Raw genomic sequence first — 22617 nt, 5'->3', positions numbered from 1 at the left:
CCGCCCCCCCCCCAGCGGCGCGGAGCGGCGCCCTAGCCCCTGCCCCACTCCCGAGCAGCGCGGCCCTAGGCCCCCCCCCAGCGGCCCGAGCCCCCGCCCTCTCCCCCCCCCCAGCGGCGGGGCCTGAGCCCCGAGCCCCGGCCTGCGCGAGCCCCCACCTCCCGAGCGGCGCGGCCCGGCCCTAGCCCCCTCCCGAGCGGCCCGGCCCGAGCTGCCTTAGCCCCCGCGCCCCTCCAGAGCGGCCCGAGACCCCGTCCTCCCTCCCTCCCCCGAGCGGCCCTGGCCCTAGCCCCCGCCCCCCTCCCGAGCGGCCCGGCCAGAGCCGCCTTAGCCCCCGCCCCCCTCCCGAGCGGCCCGAGACCCCGTCCCCGTCCCCCCCCCCGAGCGGCCCTAACCCGCGGAGCACCGCCCTAGCCCCCGCCCCCCTCCCGAGCGGCGCGGCCCGGCCCGAGCCCCCGAGCGGCCTTAGTCCCTGACCCCCTCCCGAGCGGCGCGGCCCGAGCCCCCGAGCGGCCTTAGTCCCCGACCCCCTCCCGAGCGGCCCGAGATCCCGTCCCCCCTCCCCCCCGAGTGGCCCTAGCCCCTGCCCCCCTCCCGAGCGGCGTGGCCCGGCCCGAGCGGCCTTAGTCCCCGACCCCCTCCCGAGCGGCGCGGCCCGGCCCGAGCCCCCGAGCGGCCTTAGTCCCCGACCCCCTCCCGAGCGGCCCGAGATCCCGTCCCCCCTCCCCCCCGAGCGGCCCTAGCCCCTGCCCCCCTCCCGAGCGGCGTGGCCCGACCCGGCCCGAGCCCCCGTCCCCCACCCGAGCGGCCCGGCCCGAGCCCCCCTCCCCGCGAACCTTATTTACCTTATAAGTGGTAATAATATTAATAAAACAAGTTCTGAGCTACCCTTATTTTGCTTCAAAGTCCTTTATTTGAAATTTAAGTTTTTTTCCTGAAATTTCCCCCTTAAAATGAAGGTGCGTGTTATACGCCTGTGCGTGTTATACGCCGATAAATACGGTACTTCCACCTTTTCATGTTCTCTGTATGTATAAATATCTTCTGTCTGTGTGTTCCATTCTATGCATTCAAATACATTTGTTAGTCTCTAAGGTGCCACAAGTATTCCTGTTATTTTTAATTCACAGAAGTGTCACTGCTTGAAGACTAACACTTCACCACTGTGAAGACCAACAGGTAACTACACAGACCATAGTTTAAGACACTCTGGCCTAGTCTGTTCTTTTGGTGCATGCACCAAGTATCCAAACAAGGTATCCAAATTGATTTTAATGTTTCAGCAACTCTCTTGAAAAAGAGGAAGTCTTGTGAGAGGATGCCTCACATATTAAAAGTAGTTCCTGTTTTTCCAGCCTTAACTATGAAAGCAAAAAGAGTTCATTACTTTTAACACAACTTCAAGTTTTCATTTTATGATGACAATTCAATATGGTAGCGCAAACTTGGATAAGTGCCACACAAACTGAAAACAGGTCCCAGTGTGGAGCGCTATAGTGAAAACAAGAATGAGAAATCTGTCAAGAACCAACTTTGGGTGATGGAAGATATACATCATGGAGGATTAGCTCTGAATTGTTAAGTATTTAAGGTATTTAATGGCAATCAGAGTGATTACCATTCAGTGACAGCAAAGTGGTTCTCATTTGTTCAGTTTGTACTGGGATCCATTAGATTGACATTAATAGTGTTAATTGCAGAGTCGTGTAAAACTTGCAAGATATAAAGTCTAACATGGATAAGTAAACAATGTCTTTTATATTTAATAGTTTAAACATTTTAGACACTAATCTACACAGCCCTGAACTATGCAAGTCAGACAGCTCAGCTTCAGTCAGAACATATCGCCCTATCATATTTTCCCATCCTTCCTTCAAATTCCACCCTCTACCCCAAGGAGACTGAGAATACATGTTTTTCTCATTATACAGAAGCCAGTATCTCCAAAGGAACATACCATGAAAGAATGTGTTTGGCCATTCAATTTACAAGTTGAGAAATAACATTTCTGAAGAAAAGACAGGCAAGGAATAAGAATCCACCAACTGATTTTCTATGTACTTCTCTCATTTTAGCTGTGGAAATTTCCTCACAACCACTATCTGGCTAGCTCCTGGAGAACAATACTTATCAATGCTACATAGCACAACATACAAACCAGCCTCCCCACAAATAAGGGAATGCACAGTCCCCTGTGAGATACACAGATCCCCAAATCAAAACTTCCCTCTGGCTTCACTCTGATCGAATTCTTAAACTTGACTGACAACTTGGGCACAGAGAGAATATATTCTGGTGTGTAGTCTGGGGGCTCTGAAAGTTAATATATTTGGTCTTTTTTCATAAGTTACGGCTATTTTCACTCGTGTTTTATATTCATATTATTTTTTCTTCTTATACAAGGAGTGTTATAGTTCAATTGTATAACAAATACAAATTTAGAAATTAAGAGCTCCAGCCTGTACACTCTACAAAAACAAACACACACAAATCAGTACAAAAAGACTTTCTGGTAAGTTATGGTCTAATAAATAATAGACTAAAAAATCTGCAGTCAAACTAAAGATGATTTTCACTGCCATTAAGGACACTCTACTATTTCCCAACAGCTCCCCCACTCCACGTTTTCCTACTGGTCTTGTTAACAGTGACAACAAGAGAGTGAAAATGGCTATTACAGTATACTGTTGAGGCCTCAACTGAGATCTGCAGGGCCGCCAGGGTGGGGGAGAGGGCGCAAGTGGGGCAATTTGCCCCAGGCCCCGGGCCCCGCAGGGGCCCCCACGAGAGTTTTTCTTCCGCTCTGGGTCTTCGGCTCCGGGGCGGAAGGACCCTCGTCGGCAAATTACCGCCGAAGCGGGACCCGCCGCCAAAGTGCCGGGTCTTCGGTGGTAATTTGGCGGCGGGGGGCCCCCACCGCGGGTCTTTGGGGCACTTCGGTGGCGGGTCCTGGAGCGGAAGGACCCCCCGCCGCCAAATTACCGCCGAAGTGGGGGCCCCCGCCACCGAAGACCCCTGGCCCCCTGTATCTTCTGGGCGGCCCTGGAGATCTGAGCCCTGTTGTGCTAGGCAGGTACTGTTCCATAAGCTTAGTAAGATTATGTGACAGTTACAAACTGAATTCAAGTGTCCCCAGACCCAGTTTAGTGCTTTAACTACAAGTTCAGCTTTCCCTTCTAAACATCTCGCTATTGGAAGCACCCCACAGAACATTTCAGAAATTTAGGATGTTAGCGTCCCCTTCCCCCCACCCCGCCCTCTGCTACTGCAAATACACTATAATAGAACAGCAAGGAACCATGGAAAGTAAAGGGGGGAAAACCCACCCACGAGAAAGCAGCTTCTGGCCTGGAGCACTAACCCATTATCTCCTCTCTTCCTCGAGAAGATGACATGAGAGAAGAGCAACTATCCTCACTGTCTCAATGGCAGCACTCCTCTGGCTGCATAGTGCCGATTACAACTCCTACCATCTCAAGGGCCCAAATCTCCTCCAGGCACAAATAGTCATACATTTCCTCATTGTTCAAGTTGCGGGGGAGGGGGAACGGGAGGAGGGGCCTTTCTCCAGAGTGCATCCCTTATTTAAAATGCTTAATAATTTAAACATCTCTGGTCCAATCCACTAATGGAGTTTTCTATTTCAGCTTGGTCAAGACTGAGCAAGAACTACAAGCCAAGGTAAAATAAAACTTAACCTACACCTTCTGGGAGGTGATTGGAGATCAACAGTTTATTAATCTGAGAGATATGCAGTGCCCACTGTTGGACAGAACTGGATTTACCACTCTGGTAAGAAAAGATTATGAAACACCATGTTTCATAAAATGACAGTGTTTATAAAACCTTTTTCCCAGATCAAAGGGATATTTTTAAAATTAAATAATAAATATATAGAGCAATCAAAATAAGCATGGAGAACACAAAGATTATTAAACTTCCACATCCTGGGAACTGAATAGTTTTGGTTTATACAGTCCTTTTAATGGTCCAATTCTGCTCCTGATAAAATGAATGGGAGTATTGCCTTTGACTTCTGCAGGAACAGGTCCCATCATTTTTAAAACTCAGTTTGGAGAGAATTTGTTAGGTAGTCCACAAGATTATTTGGGGGCAGGGGCAGGCACGCGTGGTGGAAGGACACACCACAAAAAATCAGTTAAATGGGTATTATGATGAATGCTTGCATATACAAACATAATTGTTGATTTTCATTTATTTCCCCCGAACCGTCATATCAGTTTTACCCTGTTTCAGCATGTCTTAGTGATGGATCACCACTGCCAGTTTTGTGGGGATTTAATTTGTGTTACAAAATATGACACCTTGTTACACCTGGACTTTAACATATACATATGTGAAATGCATTTTTTTATATATATTTTGTGTTTTTGCTACCTCAGTTGTTTGACCACATGTTCAACACGTTTCCAAAACCTAAGAAACGTAAAAAAAAAAAAAAAAAAAAAAATCAAATAAGACCAAATTCTGTACTTTCAGTCTCTGTAACTGTGCTGTCCCACAGAACAGAAATAGGCCAATACTGCCTAAAATCATTGGTTATGATTAATAAACTCAAATCTCATAACTGTATTTGTGAATAGTAATCAGTTTCACTCTTGTACTCTATATTGCAGATGAAAAACAATCCTTTTTTTCCCTATTAAACATATATATGACATAGATCTCTCTAAAGCTGTCATTGACAAGAGTAGTTACTGATTATGTGCTGCCATCTAGCAAAATTTTTCAGAAGAATTTAGTTTATCCACACACATACTTTCTGACAGACTACTGTATCTAGGACCAAACTTTAGAAGGCTTTGTAACTAGAAATATGTCTGGTGTACTATCCATGTTTTCTAATCCTTTTCTTCCCTCATTCTTTATTCCTAGAAATACCTTCAAACACAGATCTTGTTTTCATGTAAGTTCACAGTCATCAATTCATGGACAAGATATTATTTCAATGTAAGATCACTACAAAATCAGACATAAGGAGAGGATGGAGGGGGGGAACAGACAATTGTGGCCTAATGAATGTAAACATTGGAAGCATACAAGTATGCAATGGATGTAAGAGTTTACAAGATGAAAGGTTTTCCTCCCCCCCCCCCAAATTACTTTTGTTTGTATTCTTATCACTCTCCCCTAGGGAAAAACAGTTGGGGAGGGTAATATGCATTTCCTTGCACTATAGATGAAAGCAGCATCTTATTCTCCACATTCCTTCTAAAAAGTCCCTTCTCTCATCTTTCCGCTTTGCTCCAACTTTCTACCTTCCTCCTCCTTTTTCTGCCTATCCACCCCACTGTGCTACATGGAAATAAAAATGGAATTATCAAACCTATTCAGATGCACATTGTATATTATAGCATGCACAGACACCAATGGGGTTAAAGCAATCCAATGTGGCCATCATCAGAATGTAAAAATGGGATTTCAAAAAGAAAGCAACACATCTGTAGGAGAACTAAACACATTGATGAGTTAGGACCTGGTCTTGCTGCTATTTCTGCACATTAAGCACTCCTATTCAGGACAGATGCTTATTCATGTTCTTAACATTAAACATATGCTTAAGTGCTTTCTTGATTAAAATTTCCTTAGTTAAAATTTTCTGCTGACAGACTGCAAATCAACATTCAATTTTTTAACACAGCTGTGTCAGTTATACAGGAGATAGCTGTTTTTAATTATGAATTAGTTTTTGAAACTCTAATACTTTGAAGTCACACATCATGGAATACTAAAAGATTAGTAAACAAAATGTCTGCCACTGTGTTTTAAACAAGTCATGCCCATGTGGAAGGATAATTCCACTCTCTCAAAGCTTGGGTTTCCTTCTATATGTATAAAATAGAACAGTCAAATATTTGTTGAATTATATCTTAAAACCCCATAAAATATTGATATAAAACACAGAATTAAATGACCATACTGAAGATAGAACATTCCAGGTAACACTGCCATATCAAGAAAAGAAAATGAGTTATCCTCTGGAAACATTATGGTATACCTACACTTGAGGTTTTAGTCATGTTTTAACTAATATGATTGAATATTCTAGTGTAGACAGAACGAACGCTTGCTGCTAGTCATGTTTAAACCTAGAGTATGTCCTCACTGCAGTGTTAACTTGAGGTGTAATCCGAGTGTTGCTCCTAACCTGATTCCCATGCACACACAAAAATCGCTAGCTCAAATTAAGTGATCCTTTAAACTTGAGCTAGCTTGTCCATCAGGGTGGGGGGCTGTAGCTCAAGTGCTGCTGATACTCCAGCTAGTAATGCAGAGAGGATTCAAGTACTTTGTGCTGCAAATACAAACACTCTGACTGCTCAAGTGTTGAGCAGTGTGACCGCCCTTACTTTAGCTAGGCTAACTTAAATTATTAATCCAAGTGTAGATAACCTGAGCTAACACTGTAATGAAGACTGTAGCTAGAGTTGGCAACATATGTCTGTGTTCTGTCTACACTAAATTTTAGAAACATGCTAAGTAATAAGTTAAAACATAACTAAAAATTAGTTATGCCAAATGATTAAAAATAATCTCAATTGATCATGAGACAAAAAATAGCTGTGATTAATTGCGGTTTTAATCGTACCGTTAAACAGAGTACTAATTTAAATTATAAATATTTTCTCTCCATAGTTAAATGTATTTATTGTTATTACAACACAGAATACGAAGTGTACAGTGCTCACCTTATATTCTTTTTATTACAAATATTTGCACTGTAAAAAGATAAAAGATTATGCTTCTACTTGTAGAATGTTTAGCATGTCTGGCACGTAAATACCTTGCAACGCCAACTACAACAGTGCCATGAGAACACCTGTTCTCACTTTCAGGTGACATCGTAAATAAGAAGCAGGCAGCACTATTTCCTGTAAATGTAAACAAACTTGTTTGTCTTAGCAACTGGCTGAACAAGAAGTAGGACTGAGTGGACTTTAGAGCCTATAAGTTTTACATTTTGTTTTGTTTTTGAGTGCAGTTACGTGGGGGGAAATTCTACACTTTGCTCCTGGGGGAATTCAGCACACTATATTTTAAGATTCTGCATATTTTATTTGTTGAAATAACACTAATATATATCACTCCAGTTTCAATTATCTTGGTAATTTATTTCAAAATACCTATCAGTAAGTATGGCTGCAACAATACAGAAACAAAAAAAGTTCCCCCGAGAGTAGAGAACCTCCATGACAACCAAGCTCCTATTTCTCTGCCACCTCCCCAACAGAGCCCAGCAGGGTGCCCCGACACCCACATGCCCTCCACCCAGAGCCCAGCTGCGGGGCACCCCCGAGATGAGACACCCACACCCCCTATCCTCCCCAGATGAGCTACAGGGCAACCCCCAGGCAAGACATCCACCCCCTTACCCCTCAGAGCCCAGGATCATGGAACCCCTCCGCCCAGAGACCAGCTGCAGGGCCCCCCAGACACCTCAATCACTTTGTATGATTAAGTACTTCACGCTCAGGGGCTGGCAAAGAGAAAATTAGTAACTGCTTCAGCACTCTTTAGACGGGGTGTGTGCTCTGAGAAGGAGGTTGACTGACTGGGATTAGGAATCAGACCATCCTTTGGGAGGAGAGAGAGGAAGGAGAATGTTAACAGTGAAAAAGTTCTCCTTGAGAAATGTTTAGGAAACAGGTTGAAGAAAGGTTTTTGAAAAGTTTTCTTTAACCTCTCCATGATGTAGGAAGTTCTTTATTTGCTCTGCCCAGCCTCTGAAAAAGCCCAGATGTGACAACTGGAGTTCAGGTTCCCTTACACTAATATGACTCTTCTAATCTATTACTACCATAAACCAACAGATTTTTTTTTAACAACACTGTTCTCAAACTCTGTCTGTTCAGATATACTAATAATGAAAAGGAAAATAGCAACGTAATATCAAAAGGTAGTCAAAGCAGTACATCTAATTACAGAAATTAAATCCATAAAAATCTTAATGCAGATTAACAATGCCTGACACAGATTAGATACAGAAAATGCATCAGATTACTGGACCAAGTATGAAACCAATTTTTGAAAATTTTGTATTTTTGTAAAAAGTAAGTTAAACACTTAAAAAAAATTAAGAGTACCAGACCTTACCTTACAGCAATTTTGAAAATCTGATTTCACATATACTCCACTGAGGAGATAAATTTCCTCTGCATCAGTCTAGTTCCCAGCAGGACATCAACACTGTCGACTTAACAACCTGTCAGCCATCACTTAATGACAAGTATCTCTGAAAACTTTTGAACATGATCAGATCTCAGATTGTGTGCTTTGTTTTGATAAATGCTTCCAGAAAAACACAAAACAGCATAAACAGTGCCGTTTACTCAAAGAAACTTGGACAAGCTACAGTCTCTATTCAAATAAACTCTACAAGCATATGACTTGTAAATAAACATGGTCATAGTTCAGACTGGATATCCACATTATGGGTAACTGGGTTCCCAAAATAAAAAGGCATTTGAGAAAAGCAGCTGGAAAATTTCTCTGCTTCCAAAAAGCATCTTTAAAACATTGGCTGGAATTAGCAGGCTCAGATCACCTCCATGATGTATCACTACAGGATGGAGGGAAAAAGAAAAACAAGAGGTGACTACAGCATTAAATGACTGTAGACCTTGCTTTAAAAGCCTTCTGCAGTCCCAGAGGTGCCTTTAGTAAGTAACCAAACAATTGCCCTTACAGATCCCAAAACAAATTTAACTACGTCTGCAATTATAAATTACTATTTAAATAAATGTGACATTTAATGTTTCTCTTTGCAGCCATTAAAAAAAAAGGTGTACATTTTTAAAACAAAAAATTAAACAGCTTATCTGAAGCATTTCAATTTGTGGATCGGTATTTGGTTTGGATTTTAAGAGAAGAGAAACACTATGTTCAGGCAATGCAATCAAACTAGTCCAACGCTGTCAATTTCCACTATCTCCTGAACATAGGACAGAGCGTTCCACCTGGTCTATTAACAATTGCCCTTGTAATTTATTTCAGTTTAGTTTCCCAGAAAATATATTTTTTCTATATAACTAATTTTAAATTTTGCTGAGCATCAACAGTCCTTTTTAAGAATACTTGCTTGACTGGTTTTCATCTTAGATTCTCTGCTGACGTGACAAACAATGCACAAGCCCAAGATGGAAAATGGTAAAGCTCCTCTCTTTGCCTGCAAGATGAATATCTTAAATACAAACACTAGCTTCTTTATAAGAAATTCAGTATCCCTTCTATTTTCCCTTTATAGATTCCTGAAAAACCATGGTCATTCATCAATATCTCATAATACTGCCACAAGATTTCAGAGCCCAGACTCTGTTCCTCCTTATTAGCTGCTAACAAGATCAAGAATCTTCATAATACCCTCTCAAATAACCCACACATTTCCCCCGCATCACTTAGTACCTCCAGTAGTCTCCCATCTTACCTGTATACTTTGTTTGAAAGTGCTTTTTTCTTTTACTACTATTGTTCAGCTCTACCATATCTTCTCTTCATTTTCTAGCTATATTATCATCCCTGAGTAACTCCAATGTGGATTTTTTTCACTAACTCAAAAGATATTTCTAATTTAGCATGTACTAGTGCAATATGCATGTATTCTGTGGTCGGTCTTTTGCTTAGTTCCCTAGTGTATAATAATGTATTATGTTAAATGAGATCAGGACCTTTCACAAAATTTGTGTGGCTTGGTTTTGTTTGATTTTTGCCAACTCATTTTAAGTTGTATTATTTCTTTTTATGATTACTGGTATCAATTCCAGGACTTCACAAACTCTTCTATTATCTTAAAGACAAAACAATGCAATTTGTGATAACACTAAATGAAACAATTGCCAAAACTAGCGTGTAACACACTTGCCTTCACCACTCATGTTTCCCACATTCATTAGTTATTTTTACTAGTGTGGTTCTACTTTGAAAAGTATCTGTATAAATTACACTCAATCAAAAATATGTTCCCTCTGTGTATTTAAAATCATGTCTACTTACTTTAGGGCCAAAAATAAGTTTATATTTAGGTTTGGGAAGATTAGATTATCGGCAAGTGTCCAGTTCACCATTCATACAAACCAACAAAAAAGTATTTCTATTGATGGTAATCAAAATTTACAGGTAGGCAATGTAAGAAAAATGTTGCTTGAGAACTTAGTTATTAGTGTTTGATTTATCGATATTTGCTTTGTAAATGTTGACACACAATGTTGACAACTTGTGTTTTAACAGTTACAAAGCTTTTAAGTTTTTGAATCTCAATGTCTACTGTCATAGTATAATTATAGAAAGCTTTTAAACTATTTGTTAATGTTTACTGATATTAAATTAGTGATATTCCCATTGTCTGACCCCTACTCTCCTAAGTTTCCACAACTGTGAAAATCTAAACTGATAAAAAAATTAAAAATGCTTAGACCCTCTAATTATGTGCAACTATGAAAATTTAAATAAATAAAAAGTCTTAAAATGTTTTAAAATAAACCAATATCTGTTAAAATTATAAAAAATAAAAATTGAATTCTGCCAAGCCTATTTGTAGTCCTTTTTATTCTTGTTAGCAGTTGAAAGTCAACACAGCTGCACAAGCAAGCTGGATTCAATTCTGGCTGATCCATAAACTCATCCAGATAGTTAATTCTGTTCCAAACAACCTCAGTTATACATGGTTAAGCCTTTTAGCTGAATCTTTATTACCAGAATCAATCTACAAGGAGGAAAGTACACAACATGACTTTCAAATCCAAGTTAAAAGTTTACATGATTAGCACTTAGAAAAACAGTATCTTTATACTCAAACTGCAAAAAGTAACCATAGTCCTTTGGAAAATGTGGAGCCGCACAGTGAATTGCTTTAAAACACTTTAGAGAGTAGAACTGCAATTTTGTTTTCAAGTACAAATTAATATTTTAGAATCCCAAATCTCAAGTGGGGTAGCACACAAAGAGCAAAGTCACTAAACAGATACTCATGTTTATTTTTCAATTTTGTATAAACAGACTGCCTGTTCTGTCTGGTTTCTATCATGCTGAATATTTGGAAGTCAAAAGGATAGGTCTGGATCTAGACCGACTTAGCCCAGAACCTACCTAATTTACAAGAAGTTAAAAGAATGCAAAACAATTGTATTTAATGACCTGATTAAAGTCAGAGGGAGAGTAAGCTTAAGCTCTAAGGCTTCTATAACCTTAGTGTATAATAGGGATCTGAGTCGGCAACCGTACCCAACCAAATGCATGATCCCTTGCATCTGTGTCACCTCCTCTAAGGGCTTGTTTACAGACATCTGACCAGCACAACATTAGCAGATATCTATTCCTGAATAATTTACCATGTTAACACTCTACTCCAAAATAAGTAATTTTATTCCTGAATAATTACTCTGTGTCCAAAGCAGAGTAGTTATTCCAGACTAAAGTCACTTTTACTGCAGACTAGTGACAACAAAAGGGGAATTATACCTGTTAGCTAAATTATATCAGAATAACTATTGAAGAATACGTAGAACACTTGTTATGGGAAATTTCCCCCTTTGTAGACCAGTCCTAACTTCAACTATCAGTTGCAAAATACAGGCCCAAATACTATGTCTCATGCTCCCCCTGCTGTCCTGCACATTCACAAGATGGACAAAATCAGGATTGCAGGTATTTTATTCTCTAATTTGAAAGCTCTCAATAATGCAGGACCATTTAAAACTGCTGTCAAAGTATGACAGCTTAAATTAGGAAGAAATGTTTTAAAAGATTTGGTAATTTGTAACAGAACAAAGAAGTAGAGTTTTTAGTTTTACCGCAATTAATCCAAAAAGAATGTCTCTGGAAAGATGAATATCGATTGGCTACCTGTCTGAATTAGAGTAACAACTGAACTTTAGTCAAGAATATCCTTATTTCCTTGTACATATAAACAAGGCTTAAGAATTGTTTTAAGATACTGTGCATACTGAGAGAAGTGAGAGTAAAACATTAACCCTTCATTAGCTCTAAACCTTCATTAATTGTCTACTGCAATATACCTGGGTATTGATTGCGAGCTTGAAAAATCTACTTCTTCCTTTTGTCCTCAGTCCTCCTGTATGAAGACTCAGAGGGAGGCAAGAACGACTGGGCTTCCTATTTCCATCAGGGAGTGAGCATGGCTTCATATTATCAAATACTTGACAGAAGCTAATATGAAAGATGTAGCCCCTAAAAGGTTTTAGGGATAACATGTGAGTTGGAACCTGTGACACTCTCAGGGCACCCACAAGTATGGGTGACCTGGCAACCCCTCTGCCTTAGCAACAGAGAATTGCTGGAGCTAAACTGGGTGACAGCATCATAGAATCATAGGTTTGCAAGGGACCTCAGGAAGTCATCTAGTCCAACCCCCTGCTCAAAGCAGGACTAATCTCCAACTAAATCCTCAAATGCTCCCCTGCAAGGATTGAACTCACAACCCCGGGTTTAGCAGGCCAATGCTCAAACCACTGAGCTAGTCTGTTAGCCACCACTGAAACTTCTCAGGACTCTGTCACTTTGCTTAGCAGGTAACACTAGTATCCCAGGTCCTGAGCCCCGAGAAGAACATTCTCCTGTGGTATCCAGTCCATCACTGGACACTCAGTAATTACCAAGTCCACTGCCTCCAAAGAGATAGCATGCACACCAGCTTAGTTGAGTCAAAAAAGAATTCACACTTTGCTTAATATTAAAGTACTGAGATCTACTCGGGATAAAACAAAGAAGTTTATTAATAAAATAGAGATTTGAATGATACTGGGTAAAGATAGTGGAAACAGATACTGTTACAAATGAAAAAAAAGTATACCATGCTTCTGAGAAATTAAACACAACTCCAACAGGCTAAAATCTATGTCTACGTTAAGTTTCTCACCTATAGCAACTTCTCAGTTACCAGTCCCTTCCAGGCCAGGGTCCAAAACATGGATCCAAAGACAGAGTCCTCTTTGCTCTCTCAGGCCAGGTCTACTCTATAAACTTACATCAATATAACTATGTGGCTCAGCAGTGTGAAAAATCCACACTCCTGAGAGACAGTAATCCACACTCCTGAGAGACAGAGCGCTATGTCGACAGGAGGGCTTCTCCTGTTGACCTAACTACCACCTCTTGTGGAAGTGGATAAAGTATGCTGACAGAAGGTCTCCCATGGGTGTAGTAGTGTCCTAACTGAAGTGCAACTGTTCTGTCACAGTGTTTTAAGTGTAGACCTGCTCTCAGTGATGGATCACCAAAGTGTCTTTTTGCTTCACTTTTTATTTCCCCAGAACTTACTGTATTTGTTTCCAGATGAACGCTTGGGGTTCAGACTCCAGTGTCCTTCTATGCTGATTTTACATCCCTCCAGTCAATCTAGCTTTTCCTGATGAGGTACATGCAAATAGGGCTTTGTGTTGGTTCCACAATGCTTAATTCACTCTAGAGACAAGGAGATAAATACCTTCCCTCCTGTGTGGAAGAAAGCCTGGTTCTCCCTTTGTTTGACTACAGACTTTAAAGTATATCATCAGCAAGTATCATAATTCTCCATATAGATACATACATATCACAATTATATTAATGACCAGTGGGCTACTGGCTTTCATTGAATACCTTACAAGACATTTTTATATGTAAATACGAGGATAGCAATGTGTTAGATGTAGTGTGTTTGTCAGTCCTGATAGGAGTTACTGTTACACGACAGTGAACCCTTTGCCAGTTGGCACTGAGAGGCTCTTAGGGTCACTGAATGACAGCACCCTTTCTCTTCTCAGCAGCCTCAAGGGAGAAAGTCTGTGCTTTCCATTAGGGCATTACTCAGAACATGGGTGATGGCAACCTACTCTTTTGTTAATCTTCATCAGGCTAGCTCCATCTAAGGGCAGCATTTCAATCTGCCAGAAGCCAAAGAGATGCATATAGTTTTTAAAAACTGGAAGAAACTGTTGAACCTGCTCTTACTTTTAAAGCAAAAGGAACAGCCAACAAAATTACAGAGTCCATCAGGTTAAACACCATTCTGAGCTGCGAAGAAGGGCTAGTATTCATTGCTGTTGGTTACAGTTACTTGGATCAGGATAGGGCACAGCCCACTGGAACCCATGGAGCCAAACAACAGCAGCCCATGAGACAACATCGCCACCTGCCATATCTCAATCCCAGTGGTGTCAACATGAAGGTGTAACATGAAGTTTACACCATCCTGTGTCCACCCAATCCAGGTGACAGAGGCAGAACATGGACCAAACATTTCTAGAGGCTTATAAATAGGACACTACCAAATTCACAGCCATGAAAAATGTATCACAGATTGTGAAATCTGGTCTCCCCCCATGAAATCTGCCAGGGAGAGGCAGGGCTGGGGGTGCCCCACCAGGAGCTCCTACCACACACCAGGCTCCAGCTGCTAGTGGAGGCTGCCATAAGGCCAGCCCTGCCCCCCAAAAGTGCTGATGCCCCCCATACCATGCAGCCCTCATATCTGCACAGCCCATTGCTCTCCAGCTGCCCCGTTCTGAAGGCAGCACCTGTCACCAACAGCACAGAAATAAGGGTGAAAATACCAACCCCTCCCCCACCCTCTTTTGGGTCTGGACCCCCATGGTTACAACACTGTGAAATTTCAGGTGTAAATATCTAAAACCCTGAAATTGACTATGTTTAAAAGCCAATGATCTTGAAATTGACCAAAATGGACCACGGATTTGATCAGGCCACTACTTGTGAACACCCTGGGCACCATGGGCCACACTGTAAAGCTACTGGGGTCTCCTCTGATTGGTATTGGCCAGGCTTTGAGGGGCCACAACATACCTGATCCCAGCGCCCCCCCCCCCCCGAAATGGGAGACGAGCTAAACGACCAAGAAACAACTCGCCCCCGGCGGGGACCCCCCCATCACTCTCCCTCCATCCACGCGCAGCCCGGGACCCGCCCCCCAGCGCCCCTCATCTGGGGGCCGCACCCCCCGCCAGAGGCCCCCGGTTCTGAGCCCCGGGAGGGAGCAGCCGGGAAACCGCCGGCGCGGGCCACGTGCGGGGGGGGGGGGGGGCGAGTGCAGACTCACCTCATTGTTGAGGTTCAGCACCTGCGCCATGGCGGCGGCGGCCGCCGCTCCGGGCCCCACTACACCGCGACAGCCCACGCGAGCCGGCAGCCCCGGGGCGTGGGGAAGCGCGGCCCCCCGGCTCACGCTCGTCGCAAAGACAAGCACGAAACGAAACTGCGCGCATGCGCACTGCTCTCGGCGTTGCGGAGACGCTCTAGGTGGCGTCTCGATGGTGAGGGCCAGTCTAGGCACCGGCGGCGTCTCGCTGGCCCGAGCGGACTTGATTGAACCACGCACACTGCGGGGCAGAGCTGGAGGACGTTGCTGGGTGACCTGCGCGGCGGCGGGGGAAGATATTTTTCCTTTGTTTTTCAGTGATTTCAGCTTGTGGCTCTGTCAGGACTTTTTATACATTGAATAATGGAGCTTTGTGATCGAGCTCACGCCTGGGAGCGGAGGGCTCTGTGTGCAGATCCCGCACACAGACACCCTGTCACGTGTGTGTGCAGATCCCGCACACAGACACCCACTCACGTGTGTGTGCAGATCCCGCACACAGACACCCTGTCACGTGTGTGTGCAGATCCCGCACACAGACACCCACTCACGTGTGTGTCCAGATCCCGCACACAGACACCCTGTCACGTGTGTGTCCAGATCCCGCACACAGACACCCACTCACGTGTGTGTGCAGATCCCGCACACAGACACCCTGTCACGTGTGTGTCGAGATCCCGCACACAGACACCCTGTCACGTGTGTGTCCAGATCCCGCACACAGACACCCTGTCACGTGTGTGTGCAGATCCCGCACACAGACACCCACTCACGTGTGTGTGCAGATCCCGCACACAGACACCCTGTCACGTGTGTGCGCAGATCCCGCACACAGACACCCTGTCACGTGTGTGTCCAGATCCTTCACACAGACACCCACTCACGTGTGTGTCCAGATCCCGCACACAGACACCCTCTCACGTATGTGTGCAGGATCTGGACATAGCCCCCCCTCCTCATGCCGTCCTGCCCCTGGATCCACGCTCATGCTGACACAGGTTCTAGCCCGTCCTAGGTCTTTCCCACGGAGTGAATTGCATCCACAACTTGATGGTAGTTGCTGTCATTGTAAGGCAAACATATAGCTCTAATAAAAAAAGTAGTGAGAGCATAAAATGAAGAGTGGCAAGTTTCTTGGCGATTGTTCAGTCTAACCCTGTAAAACAAATATACCTTCCTCTAGATTCACTGGGTCTAGCCCTTGCTACATTTCATATAATAAACAAATTACATGTCTAACAAGTTTTTAAAAATGACAGTATTATAAAGAATTCATCGGGGAGCCAGCCAGTCACCCCATGTGTCTGAGTTTCATTATGCTCCACAGGGTTTGAAATTTTTTTTTACCAGCTATGGAATTGAAAATTTAAGCTTTTACCTAGTCTATAGTATTTTCAAATACTACATCCCTCAAAATCTGAAAGAAATTTGGTACCATGGGGAAAGGAATTTGAATATAGGAAGAGTTACTTTTTGTTTTAATTCTAAAGTAGCTGTGAGCAGTTTGAAATTCAGCTAATTGAATGCACAAGAAATCTAAACAATGTTAATAGCAGAGCAATATATTTATTCCCCATTCTCTTATAAATAAAAAAAAACTGAATACATTGTTTTAAAATTGTGCAGAGATCAAACATGGGAAAGTTTCAGCCTAAAAGGAGAAAGTTATGAGCAAGTGAAACTAAGTAGTTTCAAAGTACAGTATTTTAGTGATACTACTCACATGCTTAAAGTTAAGCACATGCATAAGTCTTTTTAGAATTGGAGCCTAAAAAAGAAATGAAAAAACACAGATGCAACATGGAAGATAAATGCTGGTAGTTGTTATGTCCTAGGGGCAGCCGGTGTAGGAAGCAATCACTTGAGGCCAGAGAGCAGACAGCTAACCAAAACCTCCATTTTATTTACAGAAACAGAGAGCTCACTCAGCCGGTTGAAACCGGCTGAGCTATCCCTTAATAGTCTAACTCAGTTGCCATAGTAACAAAACCCATGACAACCAAATACACAACATATTCCTCCCCCCTAATAAGAACATCCCCTAAATAAAACACACACTAAACTAGAGAAGGAGGGTAGACTGCCTCCATTCCCGGCTAAACCCTGGAGATTATTTTGCCCCATAACCGTGGGTTCGCCCTAACTAAAGATCCAACCGATGAGGAGGCCTTCTGTCTCTAGGTGGATTACGGCGAACTTCTGGTGTTGTTGCACCCGAAAGTACTAGGGGCTCAGGGTCCGCAGCACGAATAGGTGAGGAGGTGGTATCAGCTCGTGCTGGGCAAAGGGGTATCTCAGCTGCCGGCAGTAATGGAGGAGAACAGTCAGGAACAGGTGACTCATAATTCGGTGTCTCACCAGGAGGGGTGAAGTCAAATCCCTCAACTGCAGATGGGTCCTGAAGACTGGCATGACCTGGCAACAGCTGATCTACATGTCGCCGCCAGGTAAGATTCTCTGCAGTCCGGACTGTATAGGAAACAGGTCCTGTTTGAGTGATGACTGTGGCCGGGACCCATTTAGCTCTGGAAGTATAATTCCGAGCCAAAACTGGCTGCCCTGGGCTAAAGGTTCGGTCTTTTGCTCTGGGTGCCCGTCTGATTACTTGATATTGCTGCTGATGTTGCACAGTTTGTCTGGGTTCAGAAGGTTTCAGCAGATCAAAGCAAGTGCGCAGCTGTCGTCCCATCATTAGAAAGGCTGGGGAAGCCTGGGTCGTAGCATGAGGTGTGTTTCTATAGGAAAGTAAGAAGGTATCCAGACGCTTTTGAATGGAGTGTTGTCCCTTTGCTGATTTCAAAGCGTTTTTCATTGTCTGCACAAATCTTTCAGCTAATCCGTTGGTGGACGGATGATATGGTGCTGACGTGATGTGGTGTATCCCATTTGCCTTCATAAAATTTTGAAACTCCTGAGAGACGAACTGCGGTCCGTTGTCGCTCACAAGTTGTTCTGGCAGACCAAAACGACTAAAGAGTCCTCGTAGTTTTTGGATAGTACTCTCTGCAGTAGTGGACTGCATTATAGAGACTTCTGGCCATTTAGAATGGGCATCTACTGCCACCAAGAACATGCTTCCTTCAAGGGGGCCAGCAAAGTCAACGTGAATACGTTGCCACGGGTTTTCAGGCCAGTCCCATGGGTGTAGGGGTGCCCACTGGGGTGCATTTCTTACACTCTGACATGACATACAAGCTTTTGCCTTCTCTTCAATAGCACTGTCCAATCTAGGCCACCAAAAATAGCTTCGTGCAATTTCCTTCATGCGCACTATTCCACAGTGACCGGAATGTAGCTGTTCTAACATCTGTGATCTCAGGGGTGGTGAAATAATGACACGCATCCCCCACAACAAACAACCAGATTGGACCGATAACTCCGTCCGCCTGGACATGTAGGGAACAAGGTCAGGTGAGACCGGAGAGGTTTGTCGAGATTTTCCATGCATCACCAGGTCCATAACTTGGGATAATACTGGGTCAACGCGGGTTGCCTTCTTTATCTGAGTAGCAGTGATGGGTGTATTCTCTACCTGTTCAAAGTAGAAGATTTCCTTTTGGGCACTATCTTGATGTTTGACCGGTAAAGGCAACCTTGAGAGGCCATCTGCATTGGCGTGCAGAGTGGATTTCCGATATTTGATTTCATATGTGTGTGCAGAAAGTATCAATGCCCAACGTTGCATACGACTAGCAGCTAATGGGGGAATGCCTGTGTAGGGTCCAAAAATTGATGTCAGAGGTCGATGGTCTGTAAGAAGAGTAAACTTTCGCCCAAACAGGTACTGATGAAACTTCCTAATTCCAAAAACAATTCCTAATGCCTCACGTTCGATTTGGGCGTAGTTAGTTTCTGCTTTGCTTAGAGTGCATGAAGCAAAAGCAATAGGTCTTTCTTCTCCCGAAGGCATAATGTGTGACACGACCGCTCCCACTCCATAAGGGGAAGCATCGCAGGCCAATTGCAGGGGTAAGGATGGATCAAAGTGCGTTAGAACTTCAGAATTTAACAATGCATCCTTAGCTTTGTTAAATGCAACATCACAGGCTTCAGTCCACTTCCAGGCCTTGTTCTGCCCAAGGAGCTCATGAAGTGGTTTTAGCAGTGTGGCTAACTGTGAGATGAACTTTCCATAATAGTTCAGTAGTCCTAGAAATGAGCATAGCTGGCTTACATTTCGAGGTGGGGGAGCCTCCACAATAGCTTTAACTTTTGCAGGGGCCTTATGAAGACCTGCAGAATCGATGATGTGTCCCAAATATTCAACAGAGGGCTTGAAGAATTCACACTTGTCTTTGCGAACTCGTAGGCCATACTCTTCCAGTCTTTGTAGGGTAGCCTCTAAATTCTTTAAGTGATCCTCTTCATTTCTTCCAGTGACCAGGATATCATCCAGATAGCACTGAACTCCTGACAAGCCACACAAGATCTGGTCCATAGCCCTCTGGAACAGGGCGGGAGCCGATGTGATTCCGAAGGGTAGGCGACAGTATCGATAAAGCCCCTTATGAGTCACAATAGTCAACAGCTCTTGGGACTTTTCATCGACGTGCATCTGTAAATATGCTTGACTCAGATCAATCTTACTGAACTTTTGTCCCCCAGCCAGGCCTGCGAAGAGGTCATCGATGCGGGGAAGCGGGTATTGCTCTGCACACAACACTGGGTTGACAGTGACTTTAAAATCACCGCAAATCCGGAGAGAGCCATCTTTCTTCACGATTGGAACGATAGGAGTGGCCCATGAGCTATGGGTAACTGGTATTAGGACTCCATTGGTGACCAGGCGCTCCAGGTCTGCTTCAACTTTTGGCCTGATGGCATATGGCACAGTTCGGGCTTTCAGATATTTTGGTGGACTGCCAGGTTTAATGTTCAATGTCACAGTGATTCCCTTCATACTTCCCAAATCATCTCCAAAAACAGCAGCATGTTTCCTTAGTATAGGGGTTAGACTGGTTTCTTCTTTAGTCATCCGGTGCACTTCTGCCCAGTTCAGCTGAATCTTCCCAAGCCAAGACCTACCCATTAAGGCTGGGTAGTCACCTCTCACCACAAACAGTGGCAGTTTAGCCGCCTGTCCATTGAGCTCCACCTTAACATCAATAGTGCCCAACATGGGCACAGCTTCACCTGTACACGTCTTTAGAACAGTTTTTGTTGCCTTAAGCGGAAGATGCTGTAGCTTTTCCTTATACACAGTCTCAGGAACCAGCGAGACAGCTGCACCGGTGTCTAGTTCCATGCGTATAGGTTTGCCCTCCAATAAGGGGGTTACCCAGTATTCATGTGAGCCCGCTGCCAAAGACAAAACATGCAGTGGCACTTCCTCTTGTGAGGAGGTGTCACCTTGATCATCCTGGGTCTGCTCTAGGGTATGCAAGGTTCCTCTTTTTGTCGGCCAGACCACAGGCCTCTTTTTCTTTTGTTTACAGGCATACTCAATGTGTCCCTTTTTGCCACAGTGTCGACACACCAGGTCCTTACACCAGCATTCTGATGCCTGGTGACCCAGCTTACCACAGCGGTAACATTCTTGACTCTGCACCGTTTTGTGGGTCAGTTCTTGTGACACTTTTTGCACCCTAGGGGATGCACCAATGTATTGTGCCTCCCTTGTAGCCAGTTCCATGGAGAAAGCAATATCAACAGCCTTCTGTAATGTAAGCTGAGCCTCTGTCAGTAGGCGCTTCCGTATAGCTTCACTGCAGAGGCCACACACTAACCTGTCACGCAAGGCATCATTTAACATCTCTTTAAATTCACAGTGTTCTGCTAGCTTTTTTAAAATGGCTACAAATTGTACAACTGTTTCATCTTCCTTTTGGTCTCTTTTGTGGAACCTATATCTTTCAGCAATTACCAGTAGTTTTGGGGAAAAATGAGACCCCAGGATTTCCACAATGTCACTGTAAGATTTAGTCTCAGGCTTAACAGGGTGTAGTAAGCTGCGTAGCAGAGAGTAGGTTTTAGCCCCTACAACAGTTAAGAATATTGGCACCTTCTTCGCTTCTGTAATGTCATTTGCAATACCAAAAAGCTCAAAACGCTCAGTATACACATGCCACTGCTCTGTATTCTCATCAAAAGACTCCAGGGGCCTGGTCAGAGTAGCCATGATTTTTAGTTTCACTTTCACAGTCAGTGCAAACAAGCAGCTTTTTTTCTTTGTTTGGTCTTTACCTTGACTTCTACTTCCTTCTGTTACTGGAGCAGCACCGGAATCTCACCCTCGTCGCCAGTGTTATGTCCTAGGGGCAGCCGGTGTAGGAAGCAATCACTTGAGGCCAGAGAGCAGACAGCTAACCAAAACCTCCATTTTATTTACAGAAACAGAGAGCTCACTCAGCCGGTTGAAACCGGCTGAGCTATCCCTTAATAGTCTAACTCAGTTGCCATAGTAACAAAACCCATGACAACCAAATACACAACAGTAGTGAGACAATCTTCTAATAGAAATCTATGCTCCAGACAGCAGTCTTATTAAGTCTTTCCCACGGAGTGGATTACATCCACATTTTGATGGTAGTTGCTGCCATTGTAAGGCTAACATATAGCAATAATAAAAAAGTAATAAGAGCATAACATGCAGAGTGATAAGTTTCTTGGCAATTGTTTAATTTAATGCCTGTAAAAAAATAACTTCCTCTAGACCCAAGCTAATTAAAGTACCACTTTTATTGGAAAGCAGAATATGGGATGTACAGTAATTAAACTATGTAAGGCATGTAAAGATTTACATACATGTTTAATGTTATGCACTGTGAATAGTTTCAATGAAGTCAAGTTAAGCACATGTGTTGTATAAGTATTTTCAGGATTGAGGCTTAAACTGTTTATCAAGGTTTCATCAAAAGATACTTTTTCCTTTACTTCAGATTTATTATGCTACAGTGAATTGCCACATGATTTTTAAATGCAATCATCTTAAACCACTTTATATATTTCCTATGTTATTCCAGTTACAGGTTTCACAGCCACAGCTGAAAATCAACATTATTGTTTTAGATTTCTACACTTTAATCGGTTGCACTCTTCAGATTATGTAAAATCAGATATGAATACACTTGAAGAAATAATTCCAAATATAATCACAGCAGAAATTATTGTTTATACGTATATTATCAGATCTAGGCAATTATTTTATTACACACCATTAATTAACTGGCCCCTGGATGGCACTGCTGCTCTAAGAATTCTTTGACTTCGAAGCCTGCATAATAAGGAAGGAAATCTAAACTGAGTTCAGATACCTCTATAATACATACACTTCAGGATCTAACATTTAGATCTACTTATGTTTTGATGTTTGGCTGCTAACTTGTGGCCAGACATACCTTCTAAGTGAACTGCAGATGTACCACCTTAGGCTGTGATTTTTATCATGTTTTACAAACTCAGCAGAGGCAGGGCAAGCCAGTACTCGGATGGAAAACTTCCAACTTGAATTCAAGATGCTGCAAGACGTAGTATTAGTGGTTCAGTAGCTCTCTCTTCCATCTGTATCAATA

The 22617-nt window shown here is 43.2% G+C and overlaps 1 protein-coding gene across 2 annotated transcripts in view; it reads right to left on the bottom strand.

Annotated features, from left to right (window-relative positions):
- The window catches only part of SRFBP1 (serum response factor binding protein 1), a 127913-nt gene extending 105318 nt beyond the window's left edge, over nucleotides 1-22595 (bottom strand). Inside the window, exon 1 of one of the 2 annotated variants that reach the window (XM_045022131.1) lies at nucleotides 22444-22595. Coding sequence is in view for 1 of the 2 variants with exons in the window: in XM_045022130.1 (XP_044878065.1) it covers nucleotides 15068-15097 (30 nt within the window). In the remaining variant the exon portion in view is untranslated. Of the gene's footprint in view, nucleotides 1-15067; nucleotides 15305-22443 lie in introns of those variants that run through there. The other variant, XM_045022130.1, reaches the window with a different exon arrangement.
- Between the last annotated feature and the right edge of the window lie 22 nt (nucleotides 22596-22617).

This window comes from Mauremys mutica, chromosome 6 (genome assembly GCF_020497125.1).
Source record: "Mauremys mutica isolate MM-2020 ecotype Southern chromosome 6, ASM2049712v1, whole genome shotgun sequence".
Lineage (NCBI taxonomy): Eukaryota > Metazoa > Chordata > Testudines > Geoemydidae > Mauremys > Mauremys mutica.
This window is presented reverse-complemented; position numbering and strand designations above follow the sequence as displayed.